Source organism: Polypterus senegalus, chromosome 1 (genome assembly GCF_016835505.1).
Source record: "Polypterus senegalus isolate Bchr_013 chromosome 1, ASM1683550v1, whole genome shotgun sequence".
Taxonomy (NCBI): Eukaryota; Metazoa; Chordata; class Cladistia; order Polypteriformes; family Polypteridae; genus Polypterus; species Polypterus senegalus.
Genome location: NC_053154.1, coordinates 50,607,058 through 50,621,733, shown reverse-complemented (window position 1 = coordinate 50,621,733; position 14,676 = coordinate 50,607,058). Strand labels below are relative to the sequence as shown.

At 35.1% G+C, this 14,676-nt stretch overlaps 1 protein-coding gene across 1 annotated transcript in view; it reads left to right on the top strand.

The window, feature by feature from the left end:
- The window catches only part of LOC120523264 (golgin subfamily B member 1-like), a 92,078-nt gene that overhangs the window by 38,230 nt on the left and 39,172 nt on the right, over nucleotides 1-14,676 (top strand). Inside the window, exons 17-19 of the mRNA XM_039744472.1 lie at nucleotides 2,359-2,489; nucleotides 2,970-3,017; nucleotides 12,075-12,184. Of these exons, the coding sequence (XP_039600406.1) occupies nucleotides 2,359-2,489; nucleotides 2,970-3,017; nucleotides 12,075-12,184 (289 nt within the window). The remainder of the gene's footprint in view (nucleotides 1-2,358; nucleotides 2,490-2,969; nucleotides 3,018-12,074; nucleotides 12,185-14,676) is intronic.

The window sequence follows — 14,676 nt, the reverse complement described above, 5'->3', positions numbered from 1 at the left end:
TTTTTGCCATCTTATTTCATGGTCAAAAGTAATTTCAAAATTCAGTAACTCTATCCAGGTTTCCACCCAAGGAGTTTTTGCGAAAAAATATTTAGCGTTTCAAATTTTAGCGGATGAAAATGCTAATTATCGCTAAAATGTTGTACATGTCGACATAATATTTTTACGTTTAACTTTAGCTCATAAATTCCATATCGATACTTCAGATGTCGCAAAAACTACATTGGAAACACTTTTTGTCGGAAAAAAAGGACTTTAACGCAAATAAATTTGTCACATGATACATTTTCATCACGTGCAATCAAAACGAGAATAGCGGAGCGGTTCGCATTGTCTGATGAAGAGACTGGTTATTTCTCGTGATGAGCCAATGCAGTAGCGGATAGGCTGGGTCTCCTGCTACTAAAAGGGGTACCTGAACTCCCTCCACATCAACTGTAGCCTGGGGGTGTCTCTCAGGATGTCTAAATAATACAAAAACCGCAAAGGTAATTTACTGTGCCAGTCAAAATATTTAATAAACTGTGTGTTTCATTATCTAAACATTTTTTTCTTATTATTAAATGGCAGATGTTTTAGCATATATGAGAAATTCTCGCATTAATATTAACTTTTGATTAAACGTCATTATTTTGTATTAATTCAAATTTCAGTTTTAATTAAAAACCTTAAGGAAAGCAGGTTACAGTACTAATTCAGTTGTTATTGCACTGAGAAGGGATGTTGAAAGGTAGGCTCACCTGTACAGATCTGATGCTGCAAACACAGCTGCATCATGGGCACTTCCAGGAGTGCCAACGCAAATGTCTCGTTTCATGCACCTGTCATCAACAAGGGCCTGGAGAACAATAGATGGCCACCCTTTGCGATTGATGTAATCGCAGTAGCCTTCCGTCGGGGGAAGAGTAGGCACATGCGTGCCATCCAGCGCACCGTAAATCTGTGGCACAAGATGCACCAAGGAATTGCGGTATGCAATTTCATTGGCCTCCGCTACAGTCGGAAGTCTGATATAACGCCGCATTAATTTTTCTTTAATAGCGGTGCACACAGCATATAAATATCGATGAACGGTAGTTTTACTAACCCCAAAAGTTCCTCAAACTACTCTATACTCGGCGCAGGTTGCCAGCTTGTAAAGGGCAATGGCAATCCGCTTTGGGGTTGGAACCGGTGGTCGGTGACAACCTGTGATGGGCGCAACATCAGGACTGATGAATCCATTCAACATCTCAAACATCGGCCGTGTCATTCTAAAATGTTGCAGCCAGAGATTTTCTGTGAAGTGTCTCCCCACCACCTCCTCCCAGAAGGTCTTATTCCGTCGTCTCTCCCATACCCATGGGTTTTGTCGCACTGGGGCACTTTCTTCGAGCTCTAGGGCTATCAGACAAGCAACTGCTTCATTCTGCTGTCGTCTTCGGATATTCTGTACAATTCCAATTATTTGTGAAACTGAAATAACAGTAAGCTGGCAAATTTCAAAAAACTGTCTGAATAATCTCTCCATTTCTTTGTTTAGTGGAGGGGGTATAACGTGGAAAACAAAAGGTAGATAATTTGCGACATACACAAAATTATGTATGGAAACGGCTCAAGGGCAGGTTTTTTTTCGCGATACAACAAAACTTATGCGACAGTTCGTTTTGGAGGGGATGACGTCATCATGCACATCATTTTATCGATAAGCCAGTTGGATGGGAATAGGCTGGAGACAACAAATTTCGCACATTTTTTTACGTATAATTCTGTTTGTCGATAACAAAACGTCGCAAAAAACTGGATGGAAACTTGGCTACTGAGAATAAAATCCAACTGATATACCTGTTGATTAATGTAAAAACATAAAATGGATAATTGTGTTAAAAGTAATCATATAGTCAATGATGACAAATATCCTAGCTGCTTATATATATAAGGTGAAGAATGCTACACTGTTAGTTGATCAGTTGTCTTTGTAGGCAAAGTAGAACAGCTATAAATGCACACAATATTGTTTCTGTGATATTAGTTAGATAGAGACTTTATTAATCCCAAGAGTAAATTCACAGTTTATTATATATAATATTTAACCAAGAAATTAATGAAACAAAAGTTAGTTGCTTAGCATATAATAAAATCTTTCAGTTTTGCTGGTATTTTGGGTTGGTTGTGTTAGTTTCCTATGTAAAATGAGAAAAAAATGTATATTGCAGATATTCCATTTAATTATTCAAATCAAAATATCTAGTACCAAATCTTGCAGTTTTTACTGTGTGTATATTTATACACACATTCTTTTGTTTGTTTTGATGCAATGTTTACATATTTATATATTTCTGTTTTTTTCTTTAATTTTAAATTATTTTAACAATGTAGGACTCAGGTCTGTTGTAGAAGAACTGGAATTGGAGAGAAACCAGCTTCAGGAGCAGATACTGGTACTTGAGGAAAGATGTCAAAATCTGGAAGACAGGCTTCAGCTCCAAGCAAGAATCGAGTCATTACAGGTAAAGCTAAGGATGTTTGCTTTTATGCAAATGTACAGTTTCACATTATGAAAGGGTGCACATTTTTACAATGTATTTTTGGAAGAGCAGAAGGCAGTATGTAAGTTTTATTAAGAGAAAGCAATGCAGATTTGCTTATTACACATACATGATCAATATCTCTAAGCATGGTTGAAGAAATGCAAGAAAAAAGGTACTAACTTAAGGTGGCAATGAAAAGTAATATCTGTAATGTGCGAACTGGTCTAGGTCATGGTTAGTTTTTAAACTTGTTTCTATATTTATGGTTATAGAGACAAACTGTTTTATTTTTACGATTTAATGTTATAGTAGGAACATTAAACATTTATGATAAAAGAATATCAACGTCAGTTTAAATTTATGCTTTATATCATTGTTGGGGAATAATTAAATTAAAAAATTTAGAGTGCTTTTGTTCTTTTTAAAACTCGGCTTTTGTAACAAGGCCTCTCAATACAGGTGACGTTTGATGTAGATGAAGAAAGACAACAATTCAGGGTTACTCAGGTGTGTTACTTCATGTGACATTGGGCTTGCCTTCTTGAGGTGATGGCAATATTTTTATTGTTGTTTGTCACACACCATGTCTTGGTTTGATTTTCACATCTACAAGTTGGTGAATTACTTACACTTGTTATGAATTTAGTACATTTTTCCTTTTTTTTTTTAGTTCTTCAGTGGTATAATATGTACATAAAATTTTCTGTGTTTCTAATTTTGTATAGGTTTAAGGAATTTGTTATTTAATATTTGCCTGTGCTGAGTATTTTTAATTGAATATGCATTTGTAAAAATATGTAAATTTGCTCAGTTTCCAAGTGAGAAAGAGATATTTCCTTTTAAACATGTAAATCATTGCTAATTATTTAGACATTTCTCTAGCCAGGAAAATGAAAGAGGATTGGCATTTTTTGAAATTTTGGCAAACTATTTTCCTTATATGTTATTTTATTTTATAATTTTAATGAGAATAAGTTTAATAAAACTGTAAAAGAGGGGTGTCACGGACGCTGGATAAACCCTGGAACCCTGGAAATGCACTAATTCACAGGGTTTAGCTAACAGAAAGCCGAGCGCAGGAGTCACGGTCAGATGACTTGTGATATGAGACTGGTGAATTCCAGTATTTTGTATTGATTTAACATAAAAGAAACAACTGAAACAATAAACAAACAAACAAACATGCTGTAGATAAACCAATATGGCAGAAAGAAAAGTTTGTTGTGAACAGGCAATCACTTCCGATCGAGGGAGTAACATTATTAAACTTTCTTAAAAAAATAATCTGCTTTCTTTTTCGCATTAAAGACTTCAGAATGGTATTATGTTCATTTGTACTTTGAATAATACAGAAAAAATTTACATTTATTTGCTTAGAAGGCAAAATAAATTAGTGTTGATTTATATGGAAATCAATGTTCAAATGTTGGATTTAAGTAAAGAAAAAGAAATATTGATCCAAATTGCATAATTGTTGAAATTTTATGACCATTTGTTTTAAGTAGTTTCTTTTATTAAGAAAATAGCATTGCATACAATCATGTCAAAATTATATAAGAAATGACTTCATAGTCAAATTAGGAAAAAGAAAAAACACATACCAGAAAGTTTAAAAGAAAAAAGACAAGCGTAACAAAACAGAATTCAGCCCCCACCTGAGAGAAAGAGGAGAGCCATGAACTCTTATTCTTAAACTATATTAATTAAATTTTGCCATATATTTTAGAGATATCAAGAATTTGCTTTTTTATTAATTTCAAATAGTACAGAACATTGGTTACCCACTGACTTACAGTATAAAGGGTGGGGTATGATTCTTTCAGTTGAGCAAGATAAGACTACATGCTAATAGTGTGGTATGGGCTATCATCATCAATTTGTCCTTCACCACTTTAAGCCCATCTGGGAGTACACCAAACATAGCTGTTAATGAATTAGGAGTGCTGATGACACCAAGGTTTTTTGATAGGTATTCTAAGATTTTTGTCCAAAATAAAGTTAGTTTGGTGCGCTTCCAAAACGTGTGGCTCAGTGAGGATGGAGCTAATTGCAATGCTCACAGGTTGTTTCTTGCCCTGGAAACATTTTGGACAATTTTAAACTAGATAGATGTGATTGATGAAAGAGTTTAACACTAGAATTACCAGAGCCTACGAAAAAACTCGTAGATCCGGCCCATCTTAAATCCCATCACACCTCTCCATCAGCATCTTTTGTCATCTAAATATGCTGATAAAGACAAGATGCAAGCAGCTGGCTATTCCATCCCCCCACCGACTTAGAACGTACACGAACTTCTCCCAGCTCATTCCTTGATTGATTATCTGGGAGTGAAGTGGAGTTTTAGAGTGGAAATGGATTGTTATTCGGAACACACGCATTTCATGTGTGTTCCGTTTCTATAGTAATCTCTGTAAACGCATTGTTAAAACAGAAACTTTTTTATAGTTTGGTAATAATTGTTACAAAATGTAGGCATAAACTATAGAATGTGTGAAGCATGAAGTCCAAACATCAAATAAACACTTTCACAAAACGTTCAAGAATGATACAACAGCTTCCGTGGCTTAACGATTTGGTGACTCAGAAGGCAGTAGGTTTGCCGTGCCTCAAAGACCCGAGTTCGATTCCCTGTTGGGGAAAAAGTGCAATTTTTTTTTTCTTTTTAACCTCAAACAGATAGAAAATTTATAAATTGGTATACACTGTCAGTTAATGAGATCATTATATTTTCATGTGGGATGCTCCTTTTAAAATTTTTTTAACAATTGAGACTGCAATTAACATGAACAAGTGTCCTTATAACTTATTTTTAAGATCCATAACACACAGACAGACAGAGCACTGCGTAATAGAGAGACAGACAGGCAGAGAAGTCAATTGATGTCTATATAATTAAACAGTGAAGTCACATGTACTGAAAGAAAAAAAAGATCAACATATGAGTTGATCCTGCAGCACAACGCACATGTAAAACTAAAAATTGACTCTTAAGTAACAACACTTACAGTTGGTTTGCGTCTGTACTTGCGCTGTTACTTAGAGTCAGATTGGGGTTTGGGGGAAGGGGGGCTTGTTAGAGTGAGCTTATTCAGTGCAGCAGTTGATCTTTTTTTTCTTTCAGTACATGTGCCTTCTCTGTTTATTTATATATCTAGTGACTTCTCTGCCTGTCTGTCTCTCTATATAAAATCATTCCCGATTTTGTATATATAACATCAGAGCCTGATTATATAAAGTCAGCGTCGGAATATATAAACTCAATTTTGAATATATAAAGTCAGTGTTGGAATGTATAAAAATATTCCCGAATATATAAAATTTCCGTGCTCGTCATTTCATTCGTACTAGTGAAAGGTAAACTTTGACAGAAGCCACTCGGAGTCGATCGGGCTTGTAAAGTTCGTCCAAAAATGCGCCCATACAAAAAGAATAAATAAATATAGTGTTTAAAATGCCGGGCACATACATCATTTTGAATGAATTACCTGAACAGTGGTTTTTTTTAAAAATATCTTTCTGAAGATGTTTTTATTAACTTATTTCATTACGTTGTATTAGGAACTCATTTAGTTTCCTAAAAAATGTGCCTGAGTCGTTTCAATCAATATCAATATAATCTGACTTTAAATTTATATATTCAGGAATGAGGTTATATATTCCGACGCTGACTTTATATATTTGGTAATGACTTTATATATTCTAACTCTGAGTTTATATATTCAGGAATGACTTTATACAGTGGTGTGAAAAACTATTTGCCCCCTTCCTGATTTCTTATTCTTTTGCATGTTTGTCACACAAAATGTTTCTGATCATCAAACACATTTAACCATTAGTCAAATATAACACAAGTAAACACAAAATGCAGTTTTTAAATGATGTTTTTTTATTATTTAGGGAGAAAAAAATCCAAACCTACATGGCCCTGTGTGAAAAAGTAATTGCCCCCTGAACCTAATAACTGGTTGGGCCACCCTTAGCAGCAATAACTGCAATCAAGCGTTTGCGATAACTTGCAATGAGTCTTTTACAGTGCTCTGGAGGAATTTTGACCCACTCATCTTTGCAGAATTGTTGTAATTCAGCTTTATTTGAGGGTTTTCTAGCATGAACCGCCTTTTTAAGGTCATGCCATAGCATCTCAATTGGATTCAGGTCAGGACTTTGACTAGGCCACTCCAAAGTCTTCATTTTGTTTTTCTTCAGCCATTCAGAGGTGGATTTGCTGGTGTGTTTTGGGTCATTGTCCTGTTGCAGCACCCAAGATCGCTTCAGCTTGAGTTGACGAACAGATGGCGGACATTCTCCTTCAGGATTTTTTGGTAGACAGTAGAATTCATGGTTCCATCTATCACAGCAAGCCTTCCAGGTCCTGAATCAGCAAAACAACCCCAGACCATCACACTACCACCACCATATTTTACTGTTGGTATGATGTTCTTTTTCTGAAATGCTGTGTTCCTTTTACGCCAGATGTAATGGGACATTTGCCTTCCAAAAAGTTCAACTTTTGTCTCATCAGTCCACAAGGTATTTTCCCAAAAGTCTTGGCAATCATTGAGATGTTTCTTAGCAAAATTGAGACAAGCCCTAATGTTCTTTTGCTTAACAGTGGTTTGCGCCTTGGAAATCTGCCATGCAGGCCGTTTTGCCCAGTCTCTTTCTTATGGTGGAGTCGTGAACACTGACCTTAATTGAGGCAAGTGAGGCCTGCAGTTCTTTAGACGTTGTCCTGGGGTCTTTTGTGACCTCTCGGATGAGTGGTCTCTGCGCTCTTGGGGTAATTTTGGTCGGCCGGCCACTCCTGGGAAGGTTCACCACTGTTCCATGTTTTTGCCATTTGTGGATAATGGCTTTCACTGTGGTTCGCTGGAGCCCCAAAGCTTTAGAAATGGCTTTATAACCTTTACCAGACTGATAGATCTCAATTACTTCTGTTCTCATTTGTTCCTGAATTTCTTTGGATCTTGGCATGTCTAGCTTTTGAGGTGCTTTTGGTCTACTTCTCTGTGTCAGGCAGCTCCTATCTAAGTGATTTCTTGATTGAAACAGGTGTGGCAGTAATCAGGCCTGGGGGTGGCTACGGAAATTGCACTCAGGTGTGATACACCACAGTTAGGTTATTTTTTAACAAGGGGCAATTACTTTTTCACACAGGGCCATGTAGGTTTGGATTTTTTCTCCCTAAATAATAAAAACCATCATTTTAAAAACTGCATTTTGTGTTTATTTGTGTTATATTTGACTAATGGTTAAATGTTTGATGATCAGAAACATTTTGTGTGACAAACATGCAAAAGAATAAGAAATCAGGAAGGGGGCAAATAGTTTTTCATATCACTGTATATTATGAAAATCATTGTAATCGCCTGTTTGGCACTCCATAGGCACTGTATAATAGATATATAAAAAAACAGCTAAGGGGATAGATATATAGATAGTTAGGAAGGAAAGGCACTATATGATAGGCAGACAGGGAAGCTGCTATATAATAATAAAATTATTGTTATTACTATATAGATAGACAGGCAGAGCGGCGAAGGTCAAAAAGAAAAAAAAAACATTTTCTCCCTAGCGGGGAATCGAACTTGGGTCTCTGAGGCACGGCAGGCCTATTGCATTCGGAGTCAGCAAATCTCAACATTATGCCAGAGCATATAAAAGGTGTACCGAAAGGAAGTGATTTTATTTCCATTGCTGACCAGCAATGTGTCAATTTCTAGGTCTTTATAGCTTGTATATTTGCCACCCAGTAATAAAATTGGAAGTTAGGTAGTGCCCCACCATTACCTTCTTTAGGTCCTTGTAGAGTCACCTTTTGAATGCATGGATGTATCAAATAACAATAAATGAGGTTATAAGAGACTAGTTTTTTAAAATCTGACTTATTAAATTATATGTGGGCACTCTTAAATAGAAATAGAAGCTTGGGAAGGATGTTCATCTTGAGAGTATTGATTCTTCCATTCTAATCAGAAATTCAGGCTAGACCATCTGCTCATATCTTGTTTGATTTTTTTCCCCCCATTGTGATAGCAAAATTGTGTTGACAAAGACCTTTATATTTACTTACAATGTTTACCGCTAGATTGTTAAACTGTTCTAATAAAATAAACAGATGAATAGCCGTCTAGCATAGTGTGCTAGAGAGTTAACTGGAAAACCACACTTTTAATCAAATTGATTTTGAATCCAGATATCCTTTAAAATTCGTCTAGTTCATTAACGACAAATGGTAAAGATGTTTGTGGCTCTGATATATACAGTACTGTATCATCTCTGTGTAGTACTTTTCTGATATTTTCTGTTTGAGCTCTTCTCTGATAATCCCTTTTATCTTTAATGTATTGCAAAAATGAATGGCCAATGGCACAGTAGCATTTGCGAACAACAATGGTGATAGAGGGTACCCTCGCCGATAACGACATTCTAGTTTGAAGTACTTTGAAATCATATTGTCATTACAGACTGAAGCATCTGGACTGATTTAAAATTATTTTATCCTTGCAGATATATTTGGGCCAAACCCAAATTTATGCAATGTGGTGAATAGGTCATCCCATTTGACTCTGTTAAAGGTTTTTCTGTGTCCAGAGATAATTTGATCTTTGTTGTGTTATATTTTATGGGTGAACATATTACAGGAAACAGATGCTGAAGGTTTGAAGCAAAGGGTCTGCCAGTAATAAATCCAGTTTGGTCTTGTGATATTATAGAAGTAAGCACTTTCTCAATCCTTTGAGCTAACGCTTTGGAGAGTATCTTATCATTATTCAGAAGTAAAATTGTTCTGTATGGTGCACATTCGTAATAATTCCTAGTTTTTCTTTGGGAAACAAGTGGTTTTTAATGCTTCACAAAACATTTCAGAAAGAATTTTGTGGTCTTGTAAATTATGGTTATGTAAATGCTTGCATGTGCCAATAAACTTACGAGCCCCGTCCATGTACACTTTTATTATGTCTAATGTCACTTTCAGTTACTTAATGGTTACCTAAATACACAAATATTTAAAAGAATCAATTTAAAATAGTAACTGAGAAAGTGACGTTTTATTAAAGATAGACAAGGTTGCAAGCAGATTTTTCTTTGCATTGACAAAACACATTACTCATTTCTTGTTTTAAAGTATGTCAGGATCCGTTTTTTAGCTCTTTTTCTGCTTCTTAGGGAGATACAGAATTGGCCATTGACTATTACTTTTAGGTTTAGCTGGAAACAAGAGGGTATATCTGATTTCAGCTTTGTGTAAACACTGTTTGATACTGTAGAATGCAGCTTGTTTGGCAGCTGTCAAAGGTTAGAAATCTGGGAAAATGTGAATATCACTAGAATTACCAAAGCCTACGAAAAAACTCGTAGATCCGTCCCACCTTAAATCCCTTTGCACCTCTCTGTCAGCGTCTTTTGTCCTTTAAATGTGTTGATAAGCAGCAAGCACTCTGCTATCAGATCCCCTACCAGCGCACAGTTTTCTCAGCTCAAGTCTGTTTACCTGCATGTTAATTGCTTGGAGTTGTATAGAGTGAGAAGTCTTTTTATAAATACTATATCGTTATTTGGAACACATGCATTTCATGTGTGTTCCGTATCTGCAACGATCTATGTAAACACATTGTTAAAAAAGCCTGAAGTCCAAATAAACACTTTCACAAAAGGTACAAATATAACAGAACAAGTACGCTTTATTCAAAAATATAACTGCAGAAAAACAACACGCATTAGGGTGTGACATTGACACTTATTTACTATGACTGCTTTGATGGCGCAACGGTATCAACTGTTGACTGGTAATCAAAACTTCATTGGTTTGATCCCTGACGAGTCCGTTTTGAGACGTGAGCTGCTTTTATTCTTACTATTTCAGTCTGTAACAGCCGCTGTAAATGTATGATACTCATAAAGGTTAGCTTTGTGTTTATTTGATATTTGGACTTCAGGCTTCACAGATTATACACATTTTGTCAATTATTACTAAAACATGAAACAGGTTTCTGTTTTAACAATGTGTTTACATAGTTTGTTTTAGACATGGAACACACATGAAATGCATGTGTTCCAAATAATGATATAGTATTTATAAAAGGTGTCATTTTGCTTGACTTCTCACTCTATACAACTCCAAGCAACTGACACGCAGGTAAACAGACTTGAGCTGAGAAAACTGTGTGGGGTGGGGGATGTGATAGCAGGCTTCTTGCTATTTGCTGCTTATCCACACATTTAAAGGACAAAAGACGCTGACGGAGAGGTGAGAAGCGATTTAAGGTGGGACAGATCTACAAGTTTTTTCGTAGGCTCTGGTAATTCTAGTGTTCTAGTCTTCTATTATTTTGAAAAATAATTCATCTACTAATTTCACTGGTTTTGGATTTTTCACAGTTTCCATGCTGCATCATGAGGTCCCAGCTATTCTATTCCTTTGCTTGTCTTTTCCATCTCACTGTGTGGCAGGCCATTTTGTGAACTTGAGACCAGCTTAGACTTTGATGAAATTTTAGCGACCTTTTCCCTCTCTTTCTGACCACTTGGTTTCCTGCTCATGTTTTGATATACTTGTAACTGGTTCATCTTGGGTTGATTAGCACAGGATATCTTGGAATAGATTGAATAAAAAAAGATAAGTAACCCCTCTGCCAGCAGAGTACTGTCTTAGACGGGCTTTTCTCGCAATTGATAAGACCAAGTAAACTTTAAATGTTTGTAGTACAATAAGATGTAATTACAGTGCAATGTTAAAATCTTAATTTCTTTTCCCCCTGTTATTGATTTTGAGTTTAAAGTTTCTTCTGAAGTCCAAGTGTTAATCCTTTTCGTTTCAAATGTAACATACAATTTTCTTTTGGGTTATATAGTAGATTTTTATTTTATCTTTTGGCTTCATTTTTTATATGCTTTGAATAAAGAATTTTCACAGATTAGTTTAGGAAGTACAGTTTATTTTGAAGAGGGTTTTTAATTATTTTGCTTTGTTGATAACTGTAGTATCAGCCTAAGCTTTAAAAGATTCAGAAATGAATTACTTGGTAACCACACTTTTCATACTTTGTAAATTTTGTTGTGATTGCTAGCAGGTCATCTCTAAAGGTTACAGTTTGTGGTCTCTGGTTTATTTTAAAAAGGCTATGGGATTGAATTTTTTTTTTTTTTTTGGAGGAAACATACATAAACTAATTTGCTAAATTATATAAAAATGATATTTCTTGGAAACTGAAATGTTTAAGGTTAGAATAAAAATATTCGTATACCTTAACATATCTATTTTAAATGAAATTATTTATTTAATATATGATTAAAATGTAACACAGCATATTCAATTTTTAAAATAAGGAGCACAGTTCAATTGCTTTTTTTAAAAAAAAAAAAAAAAAGTTTCAATAATGTGTGTGTGTGCTTTGGCTAACTACATTTTCTGTGAATCCGTTGGCACCTTAATGATAATGTAAATACAGAGATTATTCTTTTGTGTGCAACATTTAAGTTATAAGTAAATAGATTATTCCAATAAATGAAATGCTCTTTTTATTTTATTGCTTTCTAAACAATCTCTTTGCTATACAGAGCGAAACAGAACGACTTCAAAGCCAACTGGCAAATGTAAGGAGTCAGCAAACAAGAGATGCTGAGAAACATCACATGCTTGTTTCTAATCTTAATGAACAGCTTAAAGGGTGAGAGTTAACATTCTGGGTTTTAACTTTTTTTTTGTATCTTCATCATTTTGTCAGTTTTCTCTCTTGGGTGCTTTTCAAAAATCTTGTGGCAAATTTACTTTAAATGATTGTCTCTAAAGAATTCCTGAATATAGTTGTTTTTAATTTCCTACAAATTGAAACCATCCCACTCTCACTGCAGAGTACCCACCATTCCTCTAATTATGTGAATTAGGAATAATATTTATGGCTACAAATAACATTTCTGTTTTCTTTAGCAGATTGTCCACTTACTGTAAAGACAGTTTTGTTAACCTCATCAGATTAAATGCCTTTTTTTACTTTTTTTGTGGCACAGGTTACACCAAAATGAAATTTGCAGAGAGAATTTTGCGTTCTTTATAATGTGCAGCTATTCATATTTGTTTAAGAACTTCTGATTTAAACTAAACTATTAAAATAGTATACAATTAAAGCTTTTTGCGTCACATTCATAGGAATAGTACTTTAAATTTGACCTTTATATGTAGGCAAGAACTTCATTCTTAAGATCAGCACAATTAAAAAATGTAACATTTGTCTAAAATAAAAAATATATTCAGAATATCATCATATCTTTTGCATAAACTGTTCATCTGTCTGTACCCAGTATTTCACTCAGTGGATACATTTCCAAAATATCTTACCTTGCATGATGAGGGTTTTTATCTGAATTCATAACTTACAGTATGCTTCATCACTGCCACTGCACAAAAGTAAGTGCCATTTCTGAAAGAGTCTGTGAGAATCCAAGTATGTTTTGCTGATCTGCTTCCTCTTTCATCAGCATAAAAGACTTGAATAATCAGTTAGGCAAATGCTTGCAAACAACAGAATTTCCAATCTTAGGCTGGTTTATACTTAACATGACGCATGCACCTGCGGACGCTACTGCTATGCAAGCGCATGTTCTGTTTATACTTTCTCGTGTACTTCACGTAACTCTGGAAGATTCTACCAGGTGGCAGTGCGAGATATCATCACAGTGTTGTAAATTGTCTGAAACATCCATTAAATTCCGAGGACATCTTGCCACAATATCTCTGAAAAGGATGGATGAAAAATTATTAAATCCAGCAATAAAGGGATGTGCCCATTCCAGCAAGCATAGGGCATGAGACAAAAACTATCAGGGCATGACTTCCTGTGAGGCAGCAGCGCTACCGCTCCGCAAACCGTGTTGCCCCCACATGTGTAATGATTTATCTGTCAAATGTAATATACATACTTTAATGCATTTCACCACAAATGTGAATATCATGTATAAATCTAAAGATTCTAAATGTGCAGAGAGCTGGAATATCATAAATTTAATGTGTTGGGGTGAATGCTGCTTGCCGCTGCTGTCAATGCAGGAGGAAGCACCAGAAGCACATACATTTACGACGGTCTACTTCAGTGATAAAATAAAGTACAAGATTAAAGTGGACATTTTGAGATCTAAGCTGAAATTTCCACTTTATTTGCAAAATACACCTTTTTCTGTGGCTCAAATATGGAGATGTACATTCTGATGGTGCAAAAAAAAAAAAAAAGATGACTGAAAATGGAATGTGAGACTTTTAAAGTGTATCATGTCATTGCGACGCTTGAATATAAAAGCACCACGAATGCATTTCTATGCCGGTATTTTGTTTCAGCACAGACCATTCATCCAACATTGAAGTATGCACATCGATCCTGTACGATCTGCAAAGCGGGTTTCTGTCACATGTAGATATTAAACAGAAACTCTGACATCACTTTCCAATTTTATCACACTGCTTCCCCCAACTTTTGGTTGGTACTGCAACTCATGCACATGTCACCTTAATTTCTGAGAATGTGCTCAGTGGACACGTCAAATGAACACTGGGAACGTGTGGCAGCCACGATCCGTGCGCGTACGTGTTCTGAGCTTGATGTATAAATTGGCGCTTGCAACTTCAGGATACATTGAAGTAACCCTCTAAACAATATGGAGAATAAGTAACTGTATATCAAACTGTATGACTTCTGACTGATTATGAATCCACCTAAACAATGGAAACATCGTCCAAAATAAGAGAGAGGCTGTTCCCAATATCAAAAGTCATTTTCTTTAAGCCATTAGGATTAGTAAGACAATTTGCTAGATGGTTCTTGAAGCATTAATCCAAGTTTTAGATCCCAGATAAAGAGGAATTTTCATGATTAAAATTGCCCAAAATATCACGTCTTTCTTTAAATCAGAAATATAAATGTACATATTATTGGGCTTGTCTGTATAATATTATCACATTTACTGTTATTTTTAACTATAACTTCTGCATTTTTTGATCAAATGTTTATTAGCTTTGAAATTTGCTACAAAAAAAATGTAACAATTATCATTGCAACTTTCTGCTTGCAGTCAAATGCATTGTTCATGTACAGTATGTAGCTTATTTATATAAATATATATTTATACAGGGTCAGCCAAAAAGAAGTACCACATTTTCAATGTTTATTTT